A 20,934-nucleotide genomic window follows, 5' to 3' on the forward strand; every position below is an offset into this window, starting at 1 on the left:
AGATACCTTCGAAATCTATACATAGAACTACCATATGACGCAGCAATCCCACTGTTGGGCATATATCTGGACAAAAGTTTTCTTGAAAAAGACACATGCACCCACATGTTCATTGTAGCACTATTCACAACAGCCAAGACATGGAAACAACCTAAATGTCCATCGACAGAGGATTGTATTAGGAAGATGTGGTATATATACACAATGGAATATACTCAGCCATAAAAAAGAATGACATAATGCCATTTGCAGCAACATGGATGGAACTAGAGACTCTCATACTGGGTGAAATAAGTCAAAGACAAAGACAAATGCCATTATGATATCACTTATATCTGGAATCTAATATATGGCACAAATGAACCTTTCCACAGAAAAGAAAATCATGGGCTTCGAGAATAGACTTGTGGCTGCCTGATGGGAGAGGGAGTGAGTGGGAGGGATCAGGAGCTTGGGGTTATCAGATGCAAACTATTGCTCTTGGAATGGATTTACAATGAGATCCTGCTGAGTAGCATTGAGAACTATGTCTAGATACTTGTATCACAATAGAACAAAGGGTGGAAAAAAATGTATACATGTAAGTGTAACTTGGTCCCCATGCTGTACAGGCAAAATAAATAAATAAATAAAGAAGATGTGGTCCATATACACAATGGAATACTACTCAGCCATTAACATCAACAAAATAATGCCATTTGCAGCAACATGGATGGAACTAGTGACTCTCATACAGAGTAAAGTACATCAGAAAGAAAAAGACAAATACCACATGATATCGCTTATATGTGGAACCTAAACTATGGCACAAATGAACCTAAAATACTGTACAAACGAACCTAAAATACTGCACAAACGAACATATCTACAAAACAGAAACAGATTCACAGGCATAAAGAACAGATTTGTGGTTGCCAAGGAAGAGGCAGGAAAGGGAGAGGGATGGACATGGAGTTTGGGGTTAGCAGATGCAAACTATTATATTTAGAATGGATAAGCAATGAGGTCCTACTGTATATCACAGGGAACTATATCCAATCTTCTGAGATAGATCATGATAGAAAATAACATAAAAAAAGAATGTATATATTTATGTCTGACTTACTTTGCTATACAGCAGAAATTGGCACAACACTATAAATCAACTATTTTAAAAAATAAAAAAATTAATGCATAGGATAACTCCTTTTAAACATACATAAATATAGATAAATAGAAAAGAGGAGTTCCCGTCGTGGCGCAGTGGTTAACGAATCCGACTAGGAACCATGAGGTTGCGGGTTCGATCCCTGCCCTTGCTCAGTGGGTTAATGATCCGGCGTTGCCGTGAGCTGTGGTGTGGGTTGCAGATTCGGCTCGGATCCTGCATTGCTGTGGCTCTGGCACAGGCTGGCAACTACAGCTCTGATTCGACCCCTAGCCTGGGAAACTCCATACGCCGCGGGAGTGGCCCAAGAAATAGCAAAAAGACAAAAAAAAGAAAAAAGAAAGAAAAGAAAAGAAATAGGAAGGATGTGTTTATTCAACAAATATCTATTGAATGCCTGCTGAGGGACAGGCACTGGGAAACAATGAAGGGCAGAAGAGTCCCTTTCTTTATACCCACCCTGGGGAGAACCGATCAGGAAATAAACCAACAAGCAGTGCAGGGGGCCAAGCCCTGTCTTAAGAGGACCACTAGAGGCAAGTTTCATTGCACATGGAAGGTTATGTAAGAAGTTATTGAGCTGAGACCTGAAAGAGAAGCAAGTACAAAATGGAAGAAAGGGAAGGGGAATTTCCACAAGGAGGCCAGCATGGTGCAAAGGTCCAAAAGCAGGTAAGTGTGTGCAGTGCACAGGGAAGCAGTAAGAGATAAGCATACCTTTCAAGAGCTGTGAGAGATGACACCAGATAGGAAAAAAGGGTCAGACCACACTCCAAACTCTTTCCTTACAAGGATTTTGTGCTGGGAGCCATAAGGACCACTGATGCATTTTAAGCAGAGGAGCAACATTAGATGTGCCTTTTAGAAAGATGATAAGAGCTACATTTAGATATGAATCAAATGGGAACGAGACTAAAGGCATGAAATGTCAGAACCTACACTCATGCCCAAGTCTCTCTTACCTCGGCAGGGCTGTGGAACTTCAGAACTGGGGGAAGGAGGGGTAGGTTTGAAATTAAGTAGCTTGTCTTGGGGTCTCAAAGGTCCTCAGAATGGGAAAACCAGGGGGCCATCTGAGGTCTCTGAGCTTCTAATCCTGGGGTCCTAGTGATCATGTTCTGCACTATCCCCATGACGGATAGTCTTTCACCCTTCTCTAAATGGTTTCAGGAGCTTCTCCTGAAGCACGCCTCTGCCTGAACAGCGGGCACAGAACAGATGACTTGGTGTTGTTCTAAACAAACGACCTTCCCTTTTACAATACACAGTCAAATCTAGTCATGAGCAGAAAATTCTCTGATGGTCAGAAAGTGGTCATCCACATATACAGTGACATTGTGGGAGGGGGAAGATTTTGAACAATACAGTTGGTGCACATTTGTGTTCTCAGTAACACTGATTCCCTCAGCAAAGATACTATTTGCTTTATTCTTCTTACAATCATTGTGACTTAGGGAAAAAGGCTGCAGTGTATGCACTGTTAGGACATTTATGGCTTCTAACATTTATGAAGCTCCTGTTTTAACAAAGGCAGAATAAACTTCATGCTCACAGATTTACTAAAGTAAGAGTATATAAGACTTATTTTTTTTTTGGTATGATAATTTCCTATACCTGTATTTATCAGTGATACGATTCATTTTTAAAGTTGGTAAATTAAAGATGAATGCAGGAGTTCCAGTCGTGGCTCAGTGGTTAACGAATCCGACTAGGAACCATGAGGTTGCGAGTTCCATCCCTGGCCTCACTCAGTGGGTTAAGGATCCAGTGTTGCCGTGAACTGTGGTGTAGGTCGAAGACATGGCTCGAATCTGGCGTTGCTGTGGCATAGGCCAGCAGCTACAGCTCCGATTGGACCCCTAGCCTGTGAACCTCCATATGCCGCGGGTGCAGCCCTAGAAAAGACAAAAGGACAAAAAATAAAAAAATAAATAAAGATGAATGCAGATGCCTCAAAGTCATGAACATAAAACTGAACGACAAATATGGGGAATAGTCCAATTATTCCACCATAACCATAAGGCGAGACCCTACAGAAGTTGACAGAGCCTGCAGAAATTCACTTGAATCATTCATGGCAGCAACCAGCATACACAGTGACATCAGATAGTAATAACTCATTTGTTATAAAGGGCAGCTGATACATATCACATGATGGCAGCCTAACTCAATACCTCATAACAGTAAAATAATAGTAATAATATTTAGGTAAACGCATGGATACAAAGACTATGATAAGCTTTCTGTTTAGGACACATCCTTTCACAAAAGGTGGTTTATGGTGAAAACAGATCAAATTATTTAAATGTATACATCTTGAAACATAGAAAGCAGCTGAAAATTTGTAAAAAATAAAGTACATCTTGATCACAAAATACTCTGAACAATTTCAATTTTGTAAACAAAAATAAGTGTTTCCTTCTTCTGTTGGAGCTGAGAAAAGGAGTATTCCATGTCAACATCAAAAAATTTAGAAATGGATGATAAGCATTATCAGTATCTCTCTGGAAATTTTGTATTGGGTTCAAGGTGAAATTAATGGCCAAAAAAGTGAAAAATTTAAAGATTTTGGATTGTGAGCTTCACAGGGACCAAATATGCACAGAGAGTAGTGGATGCAATGGACAAAAAAAAAAAAAAAAAGAGTTTGTTAAATTTAATTTAAAAGTGGAATAGGAGGAGTTCCCTTTGTGGCTCAGCAGTTAATGATCCCACCTAGGATCCATGAATATGCGGGTTCGATCCCTGGCCTTGATCAGTGGGTTAAGGATCTGGCGTTGCCGTGAGCTGTGGTTGTAGGGTGCAAACGTGGCTCAGATCATGCATTGCTGTGGCTGTGGCATTAGGCTGGCAGCCGTAGCTCCAATTCAACCCTTAGCCTGGGAACTTCCGTATGCCACACAGTGCCCCCCCCCCAAAAAAAAACTGGAATAGGAGACAGTACTCAAGTGAAAAGTTGAGCATAAGAAGACTAGAACCTCTAACTAACAAGATACTAATATTCATGATTAAAATGTTTGTAAGAGTCTTGATGAGAACATCTCCAGAAAACACTTCTCTCAGTCTGGGAACATGATGGAGGACAGCCACAGCCAAGGGTTTGGGTTTGCAGGTCCCTCCTGCCCAGAAGCAGCCACTTTAGCAGTTTAATAATATAAACCCAGCCAGCAAGTCACTGACCAGAGCATTCACACAACATACAAAAGCACTCTAGGGTCACTTCAGCGAACAGTAAATGCAGGAAACGACAAGAGTGAAAGCTGTACCCATTCTGTTCCTACAAGATACAGTATATTAGGTGACTTCATCACTCAGCCACAGAACAGTGCCTGACTATTCTCTGCCCAGCCAAGCTGCTCAAGTGACACCAGGTCCTTACAGGACATCTCAAGTGCCAGACCTCATCCTTCCAAAGGATGTCTGGAGCTGTCCACCAACGGCACCTAGAAAACCACTCAGGGCTTTGGATTCAGAAATCATTATTGCGTAGAGCTAACACATCCCTGACCAACAACACAAAGTGTTCCAGAGGCATCTGCCACACTCAACAACAACTTAATGATCACCTTCAAATTACCATGGAACTGTCTGATGTGTCCACAGGAGATAGGGCATTTCACTGCATCTATGTTGGCATCAGCTTTCCACAAGCATGGAAACAGACAAAGGGTAAACTGACAACCACTCTACTCTTCCTGGTAAAGATCCCTGATGTGCTGCTGGAGACTAACAATTCAAAAAAATCCTTCAATGTTCTTCAGTCTCTCCATTCTAAGATTCATGAAGCTGTCACTGCACTACACAAGCCTACCAAGCTAAGAGGATGCTCAGAAAGTAAATAATGGCCTCACTGTTTGAAATCGATCAGGGACTACTAAAAGAAACTTTTTCATCAGAGAAAAAAATACCAAAAAATAAAAAAAACCTAAATATAGGGTGAAGAAAAAAAAACCTGCAATAAAACAATATATTAAAAGAGGACTATTAATACTATTAATACTGAAACTTAGTGATTCAGCAAATTAAACAAATTTTATGTGTTTATGGTGCATGTATATGTGCACGTACGCATGCACACTCATAAGCACACACGCAAATGAATGTGTTATAGACACAAGGGATGGCAAAGACGTCTACCTTTGTACCGACTCGCACTTCTCCATTCTGAGTACACTGACAGACCAGTTCCCAGCCTCTTCCCTTCTTCCCTTGCACTTAAGTGTTACATGGTTTGGCCAGGCTACAAGTTCCAGCCAACCAAACATAAGCAGAAGTATTTGCTCCTTGTTTTCTGTTGTTGCATAACAAATTACCACAAACTTAGCAGCTTAAAACAATGGCCATTTATTAGCTCTGAGTTCTACTGGTTTTACGTCTGGGCAATGCTCATCTGGGTTCTCTGCTCAGAGTCTCAAGAGGTCTCAAGATGTCAGCTAGACTGGGCTCCTATCTGCAGGCTCTGGGGAAGAAGTCTCCTCCATTCATATTGTTGACGGAATCCAGGTCTTCAAGGCTATGCACCTCAGAAGGTCCCTGTTTCCTTGCCAGCTGCCGTCTAAGAGCTGCCTCTTCTCCTAGAGCTTAAATACACGCTTCTCACCACCATCCCCCTTCATTAAACGGCAACAGCATATCCAGTCCGTGTCGCACTTGCACTCTCTCTGACCTCCCCTCTCTGCTACCAGCCAGAAAAAAATGCTCGTCTTTTAAAGGGCTCATGCGATTAGATTAATCCCAACTGCTTAATCTCCCTTTTGCCATATCAAGTGATAATCTCAGGAGGGACATCTTTTCATAGTGACAGGATGACCCACACACAAAGAGGAGGGAACCGTCCAAGAGAGAGGATCACTGAAGGTCTTAGCATTCTGCCTGCCTCAGTCCTTTTCCAGGTCTGGCCCTCGAAAAACTCCCATGCTTGTTCCAACACTCTCTTCCTTTGGCAATCTTGAAAACCATGGGTAAAAGATGGAGGAACCCTAGTCACCCTAGATCCTTGAAGCAAATAACAGGAAATAAGAATGAAAAGAGCTCTGAGCAAAAAAGATCCATTAAGACTTCTTGGTTAATCAAGCATTAGGGCATCTTGCCAAATTCAGGTTAATGAAACCAAATCTACTGGTTGAAAGTGAGATCTAAAAAAGATCAAATGGATTCAGTAGAGCCCCCAAACATTTCACTGTGGTAACTGGCAAATGGAACAACAAGAAGAAAACAGATCAGAAGTCTTCTAAGGTTCTGAAGAAACGTTATAGCTCAAATCAGCCACGAGCCATTAGCAGTTAAAAGCCTGCGACTGTAAAGTGATCCCCAAATTTAAATAAACAGAAAGCTATGCAGCTCCCAGAGGTCACACTCCTTGTCACCCTTGGCCAAATAAAAGAAAGAACAAAAGAGTTCTCCCCAGATTGCAGAAACAGGGTAAAACCAAGGAATTTCCTCTACTACAGGAGTAGGGGACTTCACAATGCTTACTCAGCAAGGAGCATCACTGTCATGGACCATAAATGTCATGGTTCCCATTCTTTCCTTTCCCAGTGGGAGTGTTCACCCTGTACTATGTTTCCTGTACACTAAAAAGCACAGCAAACCATCTCTAGATGCCTAACAAATACATCTTGATACTGAGACTGCTCCAAAAAAGATCTAATTGTAAATTCAGTTTGACTTATAAGAAAAGTAATTCTGTTTCTTTTAGATATCATAATTCAGAAGAGGCTTGAAAATAATCTGAGCAAATCTCCTAAGATCTGGGTGGTCTTAAAGAATGACAGATAGCTTCTCCAGAGCCATCACACTATATACAATTTGACCCAGGGTTGGAGTTCCTGTTGTGGCGCAGTGGTAACAAATCTGACTAGGAACCATGAGGTTACAGGTTTGATCCCTGGCCTCGCTCAGTGGGTTAAGGATCTGATGTTGCTCTGAGCTGTGGTGTAGGTCTCAGAGGCCACTTGGATCTGATGTGCTGTGGCTGTGGTGTAGGCCGGCAGCTGTAGCTCAGATTTAACCCCTAGCCTGGGAGCCTCCATATGCTACAGGTGTGGCCCTAAAAAACAATAAATAAATAAATAAACAAAAACAAACAAACAATAAAAAACCAATTTGACCCGGGGTTGGGGGAGAAAGGTTAGAGCAAAGCAATGGGAATATCATATTCAGAATTTAGAAGTTGTACTAAATGTAAATGCTTCATAAATAGTAATTTCCTGAAGCATCAGACTTGGCTGATACTTCAGTACCATTTGAAAATATTTTGTAGACAATCTGTGACAGGGTCTCACAAACATGACATTTTCACAGTTACAGCTCTACAAAGCTTTCTTCTTAGTCTGTATTATCCATTAGAGATCACATATACATTCATAAACACTGGGTTCTAAATTGATTAGGAAAATAAAATCTACACAAACAAAAGACAGGAAGATTATACTATAAAATGTTTTAAATGTCATATATTGTTTCCTGCTCCCCCAACATCCCCATACATACAAGCTGTGAGCACCCCACCCAGGTGACTAAGTACACTCTGTGATAAGGTGGGCATCACCACAAGTTCCTTTATCTGCCTGCACATGACCCTGACCTGGTAACATTATCATGTACCAAGGAAATTCCCTGGAGCCCTTTCTTGTGTAGTCCACCCTGACTTTCAATAAAGGCCATGGGTCTTCATGCTTTCTCTTGGCTCCCCACCTGCTTGGATGAGCCCACCTTCTTGGCCCTCCTCCTAGGTGGCCCCCTCTTAGTGTGCAGTGACTTTGTCTCTCTAGGACCTGTGAGTATAATAAACTTTATTCCCAAACCTCTGTGTTCTCTCTTGTGGCCACATCCAACTGATCATCACATAAAAGAACATGGAATAAGGGCACAAAGGGTTAAAAAAAATAACAGAAAGGGGAAAAAGGAAAGCCAAGGGACACCTCTGACTTCTTAGCCCCCCGTATCTTGCCCATCTAGCCTTAATTTCTGGAGGCCTGCTCATCTCCAGGGAAGCACCACCACTTTCCACCCTGGAGCTGTTCTTAAACTCACACTTACAATTCCCATCATTCACTCCTCAATGGGTCTTGCCCTTGTTGCTCACTTCCTCAAACTACCCCCCTTTAAAGAAGGCTCAGGACTTCTTCCTCCCCCCACTTCTTCCTCCCCTCCTTTTTAAAAATTAAAGTATAGCTGGTTTACAATGTTGTGCCAATTCCGGCTGTACAGCAAACTGACCCAGTCATTCACATAAATACATTCTTTTCCTCACATTATTTACCATCATGGTCTATCCCAAGAGACTGGATACAGTTCCCTGTGCTATACAGTAGGACCTTATTGCTTATTCTAAATGTAATAGTTTGCATCTACAAACCCCAAACTCCCGTCCACCCAACACCCACACCCTCCCCCTCCCCCTTGGCAATCACAAGTCTGTTCTCTATGCCTGTGAGTTTGTTCTTGTTCTGTAGATAGGTTCATTTGTGCCATATTTTAGATTGCACATATAAGTGATATCATATGGTTTCTTTCTCCTTCTGACTTACTTCACTTAATAGATCATCTCTAGTTGCATCCATGATGCTACAAAAGGCACAGAAACTCTGCAGACATCACAATATTAAGCTCCTCCCTCCACAATGACACTTCTTCTCAAAACAGTCACCATTTTCCCCAACCAAGCCTTGCCATTTTCAAGGGCACTTCTGATTAATTTGGGAGGTACCTTAAATTTTTCAAGTAGATTGAAACCAAAATTCATAGAAGCTCAATTGAAAACCTTAAAGAATGACTGCGGAGGCACAGGGGATCGGGGGTGAAACCTTTGCAAAAATATAACTGTGTCAACTCAAAAAAACTTCAACCAAGAAGAATCTCGGCCTCAAGGGAAATTACACTCAGTTGTTCAAACACCCCACAGGTCCATTTGCTAAGTACACCAGGAAGTTAGAGCTCATTAACAACTTTTTGTTGTTGTTTCACATGGTTCAAGTTATCCTCATTATACAAGCATGGCACTCTCACACACATTATCTCATTCAACTGTGACAACTCTGGAAAGTTTTTGTTTCTTTTTTTTAAATTTTGATTGCCCCTAAAATTCATTCAGAGAAGGCTGCATTATGATCAGACCTTCTAAAGCCCGGTAAAAGCATGGCTGGAGCCATCATTATTTTAAGAACTTTATCATTTTCTCCTGATGCACTTTTACTTTGGGGAGGTGGAGAGAGGTAGGGATTAAGAATTCCTTTAAGAAATTTGGGGGTAGGCTAAGGATACTCTCCCACTGAAAAATGCACATATAAAATGTGACATAACTTTAGAAAATAAATAGGCCTTCTGCAGTCTATAACAGACCACAGGCTCAGCATCTGACAGAGGGTGCAGGGATGGGGATAAGCCATACTCAAGATTTCAAAGGGAGCAGAGATTTTACTGTTTAGAGCAGGCAATTAAGGAACTGAAAACTTCACTGAGACAAAGTCATGATTAATTATATATTTAATTAAAGGCCTTAACAAGTTTTAAGTCTCACTGAATCAACAAATGCATACACATGATACAGAGAAAAACATCTATATCAAACACAACATTTTAAATGTGATGAAAGCATGAAGAAACTAGTTAAAAGAGAAACATAAAATATCAATGTAATTAAATGTTTCCAGTTGAAAGATTTGAGTGTGACAATAAATTACATGCCAGACAATATCCTAATTAACACAGGCTAACCAAATACATTTTATCCTTTAAAACAGTCAGAAGATACAGTCTAATATATATATCCTAACCAAACTCATTGAAAAGAAGAAAGCAGATCTCATTTTACGCAATAAAAACTTATTACTTATAGACTGAATTATCCTTTTACATGTTGAATCAAATACAATATTTAAAACACTGTGGTGAGTGTTTTTATGAAAATAAGAACTGCTATGGGCTGATTATGTTCCCTGCTCCCCTCCAAAATGCTTATGCCCATATCCTATCCCTTAGAACCTCAGAATGTGATCTTATTTAGAAACAGAGTCATGCAGATGTAATTACTAAAGATGAGATCATACTCATCAAGTGGAATGGGCCCCCAATCCACCCTATTGTCCTGGTGTCCATACAAAAAGGGGAAACTGGGACGCAGGCGGATGGGGAGAACACCACGTGAACATGAAGGTGATTTGGAGGATGTGTGTGTCTACCAGCCAAGAAAGGCCAATGCCTGCCAACAAACCACCAGAAGCTAAGAGGCCTGGGACAGAGTCTTGCCTAGTACCTTCAGAGGAAACATAGCCCTGCTGACACCTTGTCTCTAGAAGTGAGAGACAGTAAATTTATGTCATCTCGGGCACTCACTTTGTGACACTTTGTGGCAACACTACCAAACCAATACCATGACCTAGCAAACTTTACTCCAACAAACTCTCACTTTACAGCAAGGTGCGTCCCTATCAAAAGCTTGATAAAGTTTAAAAAAACAAAAGACTTTGTAAGGAGAACATGTTAACTGGAAGTGGAGAGCTATTTTTACCTAATCTGCTGCTTGTTTAAACAAATGAAAAAAAAAAAAAAGTGTCATTACTCTTTCTAAAAGATCTCAATATGAGTAAAACTCACTAAAGTAGAATAACATGTGCTCATGTGCCCTATTTTATACAAAAAAGAGAGTACCTTATTTATTTTAATTGTATGGCAAATTACATCTTTATGAATAATTAAGTAATAACATATATTCAAGTAAAAAAGATGATCAATTTTTGCTATTTTAATATATTCTCAAGCTTAAAAGATCTTTCCCCGTTAATAAAATTTATTTGGTAAAAGCACTGTTCTACCTCCAAAGGACAGAGATGTTGAAAATGACTGTCAGCAACAAGGCAGAAACAATCACTTCTAAACCAAGAGAACAGTTGACAAAGCTAATCAGAGATTTCAAATCAGTGGGTAAACACTAAAAATATGCCACTTTATTAATACAAATATCACCCCTCACCAACATAAGCAAAACACTCAGTTTCACAGACACAAAAGTAATGTTCCTGAAGAGAAACCCTTCCACTTATAAACATAGGCTATCTAATTTAGCATATCCACTCTCAAAAGGAAGTAATTCTAAAGTATTCTCTGCAGATAAGATCAAGTTCATGAACTGTATCAGGGGAGAGGTGGTTTAAAAAGTAGGAAATGGCTACTTTCCCTAACATCTCTGATACAGGCAAACATTAGCACTGGCTTTACACGCCCTAGAAAATGCCCACACATCCACAGGAAAAATAACATTTGCCTTGGATTTTCTAAGATTGTGCTACATTAAGTTATGGATAAGAGATGGTGCGTGAATTCACCTTTAAAAATGAAAGGCCTTTCGATTTAAAAAATAAAAAAGGAAAATGACAGTGATTCTATATCTGGATTCTGATAAATACTAATCTTATCAACAGCAGACCTCCTCTGAGGCTCTAAGACGTTCTTTCATATTACAATTCAAGTTTTTGTTCTTAACTTCAGAGCTGCATTTAACTTCAGGATTTAGCTAAAATGGAGCTGTTTTTTGTTAAGGTAGCAAAGCTAGGAATTCCAGCTTCTATATACAAACTCACCTATCCTTACATCAATCCTAAGAAAATGGCTATTACCCTCATTCTAGAAAGGACAGATTCACAAGTTAAATAACTTGCTCAAGGTCATGGACACCAGAGGTGAGTCAATCCTTAGCCTTTCCCATTCCAAAGCCAAGGCTCCTAATTGCCTTTCAGGGCACCATGCTGTGCAAAGGAAGTCTTCAGAACCAAAGTGAGAAAAGGATAAGGTGTTGGTCAATTCACTGCTGGAGGGTGCTTTATACTAGTGACGAATACCAGAAATAAAAAAGGCTAGTAACATCAAAGAAGCCCTGCCTGAAATTTTACCGGTCGCATATACGCTGGCTGCTTCTGTAAACTTGAAGGAATCTGAAGTATAAAGTTATTAGAGGCCTTCCAAATTACACCAAAATCGCCCTTATATTTACAAATATTTCTGGTAGAGAGGTCTCAGATCCAACGTGAAAAGCAAAAATACACTAATGAGTATTTTTACCAAAACAATCTTATTTTTCTCCATTGCCCGAGCTGACAAATATAACTGATTCTATAAAGGTAAGTCTGTGGTGATAAAGATGTCATGTGGGCACACAGTGGATGAAATTCAGACTGCGTCTGTCATCCTAACATAACCAAAATTCTGTAAAACATAACCCTCACCTTTTCTGGAGGAGGTTTATAATAGGACTGTTACTGTGGTTGTCTGGGGGAAAAAAATCTCACTACTTCTGAGATATTATGAGAAAAACTGGCAGTAATTATGGCAAATCTATGAAAAAAAATATTTAAGGCCAAATTATGAGAAATATTTCAAGAAATTAACTAAGTCCCTAGCTAAAAATGTCTTAAATTGGAATTGTTTCCGAATGGTAAAAAAAAAAAAAAAAAAGAAAGAAAGAAAAAAATAGTAACTATACTCATTATATAAGAAATAGGTCACATTATAAGCATTAACTTACTTTCTCTATGTAAAATTCTTCAACCGAGTCCAATGAGATTCAAATTATTAGCATCTGAATTAAGTATTATTGTAATCACAGATTATTAACCCCATAAACGTGGGCACATCTAATATGTAAAAGGCTCACTAAAAATAATACTTTGAAACACATAATGATTTGGTAATGTTAAGGTTGCAAAACCCATGGGAAATGTTTAAAAACGCGCAGGCTGCTGGTCAAGCCTTGGCCTCAAAGGAGTTTCAAGACCAAGTTCTCCAAGGAAAAGTTAATGAATGAGCTTCCCAAAAGGAAGCCCCATTCCTCGGAAGCCTGCGATCGCCGCGGAAGGAGGGATTCAGACACCATGGGGGAAGAGCGCAGGCGGCAGACATCTCTGCAGCCACCCCCAGTGCGGGCCACCGCTCGTGCCTGCACATCCCGGGATAGCTAGGCGCACCGACACCGCAAGGTCACCAGGGAAGAGGCGACTTTACATAATCTACCGCCGCGCCGCCACCAGAGCGCCTGGTGTACTGAGGCCCCCTCCCTGCTGCGCCCGCGCTGGGAGATGCGGGGGCGGCGCTCGGGGCGTCTAGGCGGGACACCGAGGACCCGCGGATGCCTGCAGCGCCGCCCTGAGCCGGGGGATGGGGGACGAAGTGCGGGCTCCCAGTCCCGGGATGCCCGGGCCGCAGCGGCGGGCCGTGAGAGGCGCGGCCGGTGCGGGTTCGGCGTGGGCCGGGGTCCGCACGCTCCGGACCAGCAGCTGGCGCCCAGAGCGCCCCTCACGGCTCTCCCCGGGACCGCCCCGCGGCGCACCTGTCACGCGCCTTACCTGAGTGGCTTTGTGGAATTGCTTCTTGAGCCCGGCCACCGACATGGTTTGGGAGGACGAGCAGCCGGCTGCAGTGGGGACAGCGCGCGGCGGCTGAGAGTGGCGGGAAGGCCGAGCTGAGCGGCACGCTGGCCGGGCCGCCGCTCGTCGTGCCGCCGCCGAGGCTGTGGGCGCGGGGGCGAGGAGCAGCGCGGGACGAGGGCTCGTGCGGAGAGACACCCTGACGTCAGGGGCGGGTGATGCGGCCTCTTAAAGGAGACGCGGGAAGCCCCGCCCCGGGCGCGGGCTTGGTGCGGCAGGTGCTGCGGCAAGCGCTACCTGGGCGCCCGCGCCAGCCCCTGGCACTTGGCTCCGCCGCACCGGCCGGCTACCTGCCCTAAGGACCAAAGCTGGTTTCCCGCCGCAGGGGTGTCCTCGCGCTCCCGCGAACTGCCCACCGGTGGCTGCAGATTGGCAGCCGAGGCACTGGCAGAACTCCGGTGACTTGTTGGGCTTCCAGGTAGCCACAAGGGCGCTGCCTGAAGCCACCCCGCCTGCCCTTTGAGCCTGGCCTCATTGCAGCGTGGAAAAGAGGAGTGGCGTTCTCTCTAGGGTAATGAATAAGTCATTGCTCCTTGCTTGCTTGGTCACAGAAAACATTTCTCTGTCCTGGTTTCACTATCCCTTAAGCCGAGATAACGTTAGGGAAAGCCACCAATGCTGGGTTATTGTTTTGTTTTTTCTCGATCTGATACAATTTAACGACTTAAAAACATGAAAAAAAAATGCTTAAACCTTGAAGCTGGTCCAGTAAATAGAATTTATTACTACAGTTATAGCATATAATCCTGTTTACAGATATGAAAAAGTCCAAATATGAACTTGGTATTAATTTGCCAGTGGATTTAGGATTTTCAATCCAAAATAAGCATTAGATAATGTGAAAAGCATGACGCAAAACTATATAAATACTACATATGTAAAAAAGTATATGAATCTAGGCTAGAAAAAAACTGATGTAACTAGATGAATTTGTAGCAGTGCAGTGCTGGACAGCTTCTGTATTCTGGTAATTAGAGTTTACTCCCCGTTTTCTGAGACTCAGAAGCATATAGAGAAGAATTTGAATTCTGACCCCATGTGGGGACCATAAAGTATAAGGAGGAGTCACCAGAGTGACAGAAGCCAGATGAGAGACACAGCCACGAATGAATAAGGAAAGAGCATGGCAGAATGGGAGTTCTAGGAGTACCTTGCACTGCCCCCACTACTCCTGCTGCCTGGGAGGAACCACAGACCCTTCCAGCCAGGCTGCTTGGGCACAGGGTGAATATCTGATACAAGAGGATCCTATCCATCACACTGCTGGTCTACCAATACTAGTCTTTCTTGATAACATGAATTGTACTCATAATGCCAGAATCAAGCAGATAGTGGTGCATCACAGAGCATTAAGAGCACAAGGACTCCTGACCCAGCCTGAAAAGGGAAGCAGACAAAAGGAGAAAATCTACTGTGCGGTAGTTATTACAGATGTTCATGTACCTTCCAGATTCATGGTAGAATCGCACTCCCCCCACCCCAGCCCTGTAATCAATTAAGTAGGCCACTGTGAGAAGTTTTAACTAGTGAGTCAGGAAGGAAACTGACTGTCACCTCTTGGCAGAGGATTTAACTGTTCATATGAGAGGCTCTCCCCTCTCAAACAGTATTTTAGGTATTTGTAGTCTGTCACCCAGAATCCAGAGTGAAGACAAAGCAGGGCAAAGCCCCCAGCTGATTGCAACTTCATTCAGCATGAGTGGGAAATAAACCTGAGTAATTTCAATACCCCGAATCTAGGGTTGTTACTGTGGCAAACTAGTCTCTCCTGATTAGTGTACAAAAGAGAAAATGTTTTCCCATTCCTCAGAAGATGAAGGGAGATTTTACATTTCCTGCCATGGCCCATGTGTTTTTCATTTTTTGTCATTAGATGTCCACGAAGTGGCCTGTTTCTTTCTTATGAAAGCCTCATTGAAGTTTCAGGAAGTATATTTCTTCTCTGCCACCTACAGCCTCACGGAAGCATCAGGCCAACTCAGCTCCCAGGCCTGAGGGTCAGAGGGAAGGATGGCTCCATGCACTGACCATACCCTAATCTCTTACCCTATGTTTTCCTTACCAGCTAGAGACAGTGAACAGTTACCTCTGGTGATCCATCAGGAATTCTAAAGGAATGTCTGGGTAAAGGACAATCTGTGTTTCAGAGGAACCTCAGACAGGGGAAGATGAAAGTCCTGCCAATAGATAAGTGGGGTTACTTATCTATCAGATCTCAGGACAAACCAGTAAAGCAAAGCTGCTGAGGTCCCATAGGATGGTGTGCCTAGGGCACAGCTTATCACATCTTTAAGGTCCGCTATGATAATTCTCAGGTTTTTTTTTTACTTTTTTATATTAAAGTATAGTTAATGTACAATGTTATGCCAATTTCTGCTGTAGAGCAAAGTGACCCAGTCATACACATATATATATTCTTTGTCTCATATTATTTTCCATCATGGTCTATCCTAAGAGATTATACATAGTTCCCTGTGCTATACAGTAGGACCTCATTGCTTACCCATTCTAAATGTAGTAGTTTGCACCTATCAATCCCAGATTCTTGATATTAGGAAACCAAAGGAATTGGGACTCATTGCAGGTCTAAGTAGGGCTCTAGCCTGGGAAGATTGCAGGTTGGCGGCATAATTGCTGCTTTTATACTCTGACAGTTTGGCGAGGCCTGCATACATACACACTCACAAAAAGACTGCCATAAAATGCTAAAATAGTTGTGTTGCCAGAGCCATTCTCAAACTTGAGTGTGTATCAGAATCCCCTAAAGGACTTGTTAAAGCACAAATTGCTGGACCACATCCCAGTTTCTGATTCACCAGGCCTGGGTGGGGCCCTAGAAGGTGTATTTCCAACAAGTTTTCAGGTGATACTAATGTTCTAGGCTCAGGAACACACTTTGAAAACACCTGGACTGGAGTAGCAATATTAAGAATGAAATTTTTTTCTGATTCTTTCAATTCTTATGATGTTTTCCCATTACTAGTGTAATACTAGTAATTCATAGTTAATTTTCCTACCTGTTCTCTGATCTAAGCAATGGAATGTGTTCACAGTTTGGATGGGCCTTGGTTGAAGCTGCAAAGAGAGCAATTAATCTACAAATCAGAAGGACCTGGGACACATGTCCTCTGGTCTCTAAATGTGAACAGTATGAAAGGGAGCCCTGAAACATCTCCTCAGAACTTTGAGAACTTAACTGAACCCTAAGTCTAACAAAAACAAATCTCTTTCCCTGGTTCTTAATCCCCCAACTTATTTTTTTTCCTTTTTATGGCAGCATCTGCAGCATATAGAGGTTCCCAGGCTAGGGGTCCAATTGGAGCCACAGCTGCTGGCCTAGGCCATAGCTACAGCAACACTGAATCTGAGCTGCATCTTTGACAACACCAGATCCTTAACCCATTGAGCCTGAGTGAGGCCAGGAAACTGCATCCTCACAGAGACTATGTCAGGATCTTAACCTGCTGAGCCACAAGGAGAACTCCCAACCCCAATTCAGAATGCTATCCTTCAAGGAACTACCTTGAGAGAAAGGACTTTAAATCTTTTTGAAACCATGGTTAACTCTCCCAGATATACCCTTGGATTTCAGTGTAAACCCAGTATTTCTACTGAAGCCACAGTTTATACCTATAAAGACCTTTAAGATGTTTTGAAAGAGATTTGTAGATCTAACTTCTAGCAGGCAGGTGATGAAGGATGGATGAGAAAGTGAAATACTAAATGTGTATAGACTAGACCTTGATCCTCAAAGAGTTTCTATGCTAGTGACTCGGAAAATTCTTCTTATGGACATTTATTGTGACTTGACTATATAGGGACAAATGCACCAGACACTGAAAAAAATTCAAATGTGAGTGCCCTCTGTGGTTGCAAAGAAGCTGTGACAGAGGCTCTTTGGAGAAAGGCAGAAGCACAATGTGGGGAAAAGGGCATAAAAAGTCAATGAGGAAAAACTTTGTCTAATAAAAGGTTATTGTAATTCAACAGGCATCTCCTCTCATCTCCTGAGATCAGATCAGTGTAAAATGGTAAGTAAACCTAGAACTGCTCAGGAAATTTCCAATTAAATGAAACCCCACACAGCCTCACCTCACTAACTGGGCAGGAAATTCTTCACATGTTCACAGATGGGAAGGGCCTTGGTTGAAGCTGCAAAGAGAGCAATTAATCTACATCAATGAGGAAATAATTCCATCACATCATTTATGCACTATTTCTCCTCGCATTATGCCAAAGCTTCTGGCAAATACCAGACCTCTAGTTTGCATAGAGCTGTGCAGCACTTTTCAGAGAGCCCCTCTTTCCAAGGAGGCAAAGCAGTGCCTTTTATCCTTTGCCATTCAACCCCTGACACCACTCCTCTGGCCCACACCAGGGCAAACTGCTCCAGACTTTACATGTTAAGTTCACAAAGTACAAAAAACAAAGGCATTAATTCCAAGCTTCTTGTTTGACAAAAGAGAAAATAGAAGGAAGGAAAGGAAGGGACTTACTCATTGTTACTTTTCTTTTCCAGCCTCTATCCTTAATTACAGGCAGTCAGTGTTAATATAGATTGGAATGAGTGAGTGAATGAATGAATGAATGAATGAATGGTTTATCACTGTCACTGATGCTGTATTTTTACCACATTGGGTCTGATGTTCAGCAGCCTTCACCCAACAGCCTTGTATTAAGACACAGACCATGCAGGACTCAGATAGCTGTCCTGCAGTAGATGGCACTTAAGAATTTGTGCTTTTGGACACTGCCAGTGGTTGCATTTGGTCCCCAATCAGAATGGACAGGACTAAGGATCCCTTTATTCAAAGGGGGAAATCAAGGAAAGACCACCTTCATTACCTTTCTTCCAGATTTGTCATCTACCACCCACTCTCCATCAAATACACCAAGAGATGCAAGAAGCACACTTGTTTCTTGGAAGTAGAATGTGTACATCTTTCTCTCTCTTCCTACGTTTCCTCCCCTCTTATACAGCCCATCTCCCTCCAAAGCACAAGGGCCTCTCCCTGCAAAATCTTCCTCTTCATTTAGTAAACCAAATCATAGGAGGAGGAGGAGACTTAACTAAGTGTGTGACTCACGTTAGGCTCTTAGTTTGGGTTCGTATTTATTACTTGTATCCCAGTTTGAAATGCTTCCAACTTCCCTGGAAAAATCCTTCCATCACCAGTGCCAACCTCCAGTGGCTTTCTGAAGTCTTTGTCCACCCTTCTAACCCCACATCCTCTCTTCATTTGCCCTGATTGGGCACCTCTGTGGTGAAATTGATCTAACATGGGTTTTACGTATTGATGTATACAGCATTCGATGCTTAACTCTTTGAGTGTTGGATCTTACCTTTACTTTTACAACTCTCAGCAGATAATATAAACACTTCACTAGATCTGGTCTAATTGCAATTTTAAAAGCCTGATGAAAATTTTAAAGCTAGATCAGCAGAGGTTCAGGAAGACTGGAACTAGCTTGCTTCTCTCCACCTGAGCAGACTCTGCGATGGACTTTGTTGCAGCTCCCTTGCTCTATCCAAGTCTGAATCTCCAGATTCCCATAATTTTGAGAGTCCCCAACAACCTTCCTATAAATTCCCTTTGTTCAGTCAACCAGTATTGCTTTCTGCTATTTGCAATCAAGGAACTCCAAGAGGTCTATCCCCTACCCTCTCTAACCCCTGCACTAATATTCTAATGTCAGTTCCATTTCTTGTTTGGATCTAGCAACTCAAATGCAGCAGTTTAGATGCCTATAGTCCCTGCAGAGCATTGCATTAGCGTCCTCCTCAGATGAGGGAGGACAGCTTGAGTGACAAGGAATATAGTCCTCTAGCAAGTGCCAACTCCCCCTGTAAGACATTGACATTCTGATTTACAAATCAGATCTTTTGTTTATTTGATTAGTAGGTGTCAGGTTGCCAGGGCCTGAACCTCTCAAGCCCCTGGGAACTGGCAGCTGAATGCTGGTAAATAAATGCCAAGCAACTGGATTCAGAGAGCAGTGCCCGCTCCTGGAAAGAGAACAACCTTAATTAAGTGTAGATCATTAGGGCATCATTACCGTTGGCTTACTTATTCTATTCCTGGATATTATCATTAGGGATTCTGAAGGCTTGTTGTTAACCCTGAACATCAGCTCTGGCTAGTCAGCCTGTTAAAGCATTGGTGTTAAAGAGGCCAAGTGCTGTTGCTATTTTAGTAGCCAGTTAGACATGCAGAGAAAAGTTCTTCCTTAGAACATGCCACCCTGTAATCTCAAGGATGCATTCTCTTGATTACAGTAAAGTTTAGGTGAGAAAACAGAGATAATTTAGTACAGCAAAAACCTGTCAACGATACTAAAAACTCAGAGTAAAACCTACTAATATTCTTTCTGTCAGCAGCAGTGTTATATATTAAAAAAGAGGAGTTTCAACCATGGCTCAGTGGAAACGAATCTGACTGGCATCCATAAGGATGCAAGTTCGATCATTGGCCTCACTCAGTGGGTTAAGGATCTGGTGTTGCTATGAGCTGTGGTGTAGATCTCAGACATGGCTCGGATCTGGAGTGGCTGTGGCTGTGGCATAGGTTGGCAGCTGCAGCTCTGATTCAACCCCTAGCCTGGAAACTCCATATGCCTTTTTAGGGTGCGGCCCTAAAAGATAAATAAATAAATAGTAAAAAATAATGTCTTCTACTTATGGTTTAATGGACAACTCATATGCATTTAAATAGATCTTTTAAAAAATTATTGGTGGTTTTACTAAATGGTGCACATCTTGTATTTTCTCTGGCCCACACCTATAAAGCTTTCTTCAGTGACCAAATAAATAAATAAATAAATAAAATATAAAGCAATATTTTCAAACAGCCTTTCAAACATTGACTTTAACATGAATACATCATCCTCTCAAGAATACTGGAGTTCCCGTCGTGGCGCAGTGGTTAACGAATCCGACTAGGAACCATGAGGTTGCGGGTTCTATCCCTGCCCTTGCTCAGTGGGTTAAAGATCCGGCGTTGCCGTGAGCTGTGGTGTAGGTTGCAGACATGGCTTGGATCCCGCGTTGCTGTGGCTCTGGCATAGGCCGGTGGCTACAGCTCCAATTCAGCCCCTAGCCTGGGAACCTCCATATGCCGTGGGAGCGGCCCAAGAAATAGCAAAAAAGACAAAAAAAAAAAAAGAATACTGGTTTTCTCTCAGCGTCCAGTCGTGGGAAATTTGCCACGTGGGGAATTCTTTAGAAGAAAGATCATGAAAAGATTTTCATGTCCTATGAATACAGTTGAATTGAATGGAGAGAACTTTTGCTAGCAACTCTTCATATGCCCTTAATTTTGAAGGTGTAGTATAGGCGGCAGGAAAGCCCATCCCAGCCTGCAAGCTTAA

General features: G+C 42.2%; 1 protein-coding gene across 1 annotated transcript in view; it reads right to left on the minus strand.

Moving 5' to 3' along the window:
- Positions 1 to 14,030, minus strand: part of SH3GL2 (SH3 domain containing GRB2 like 2, endophilin A1) — a 202,852-nt gene extending 188,822 nt beyond the window's left edge. Inside the window, exon 1 of the mRNA XM_047767603.1 lies at positions 13,486 to 14,030. Within this exon, the coding sequence (XP_047623559.1) occupies positions 13,486 to 13,530 (45 nt within the window). The 5' untranslated portion in view covers positions 13,531 to 14,030. The remainder of the gene's footprint in view (positions 1 to 13,485) is intronic.
- Between the last annotated feature and the right edge of the window lie 6,904 nt (positions 14,031 to 20,934).

This window comes from Phacochoerus africanus, chromosome 2 (genome assembly GCF_016906955.1).
Source record: "Phacochoerus africanus isolate WHEZ1 chromosome 2, ROS_Pafr_v1, whole genome shotgun sequence".
Classification (NCBI taxonomy): Eukaryota; Metazoa; Chordata; class Mammalia; order Artiodactyla; family Suidae; genus Phacochoerus; species Phacochoerus africanus.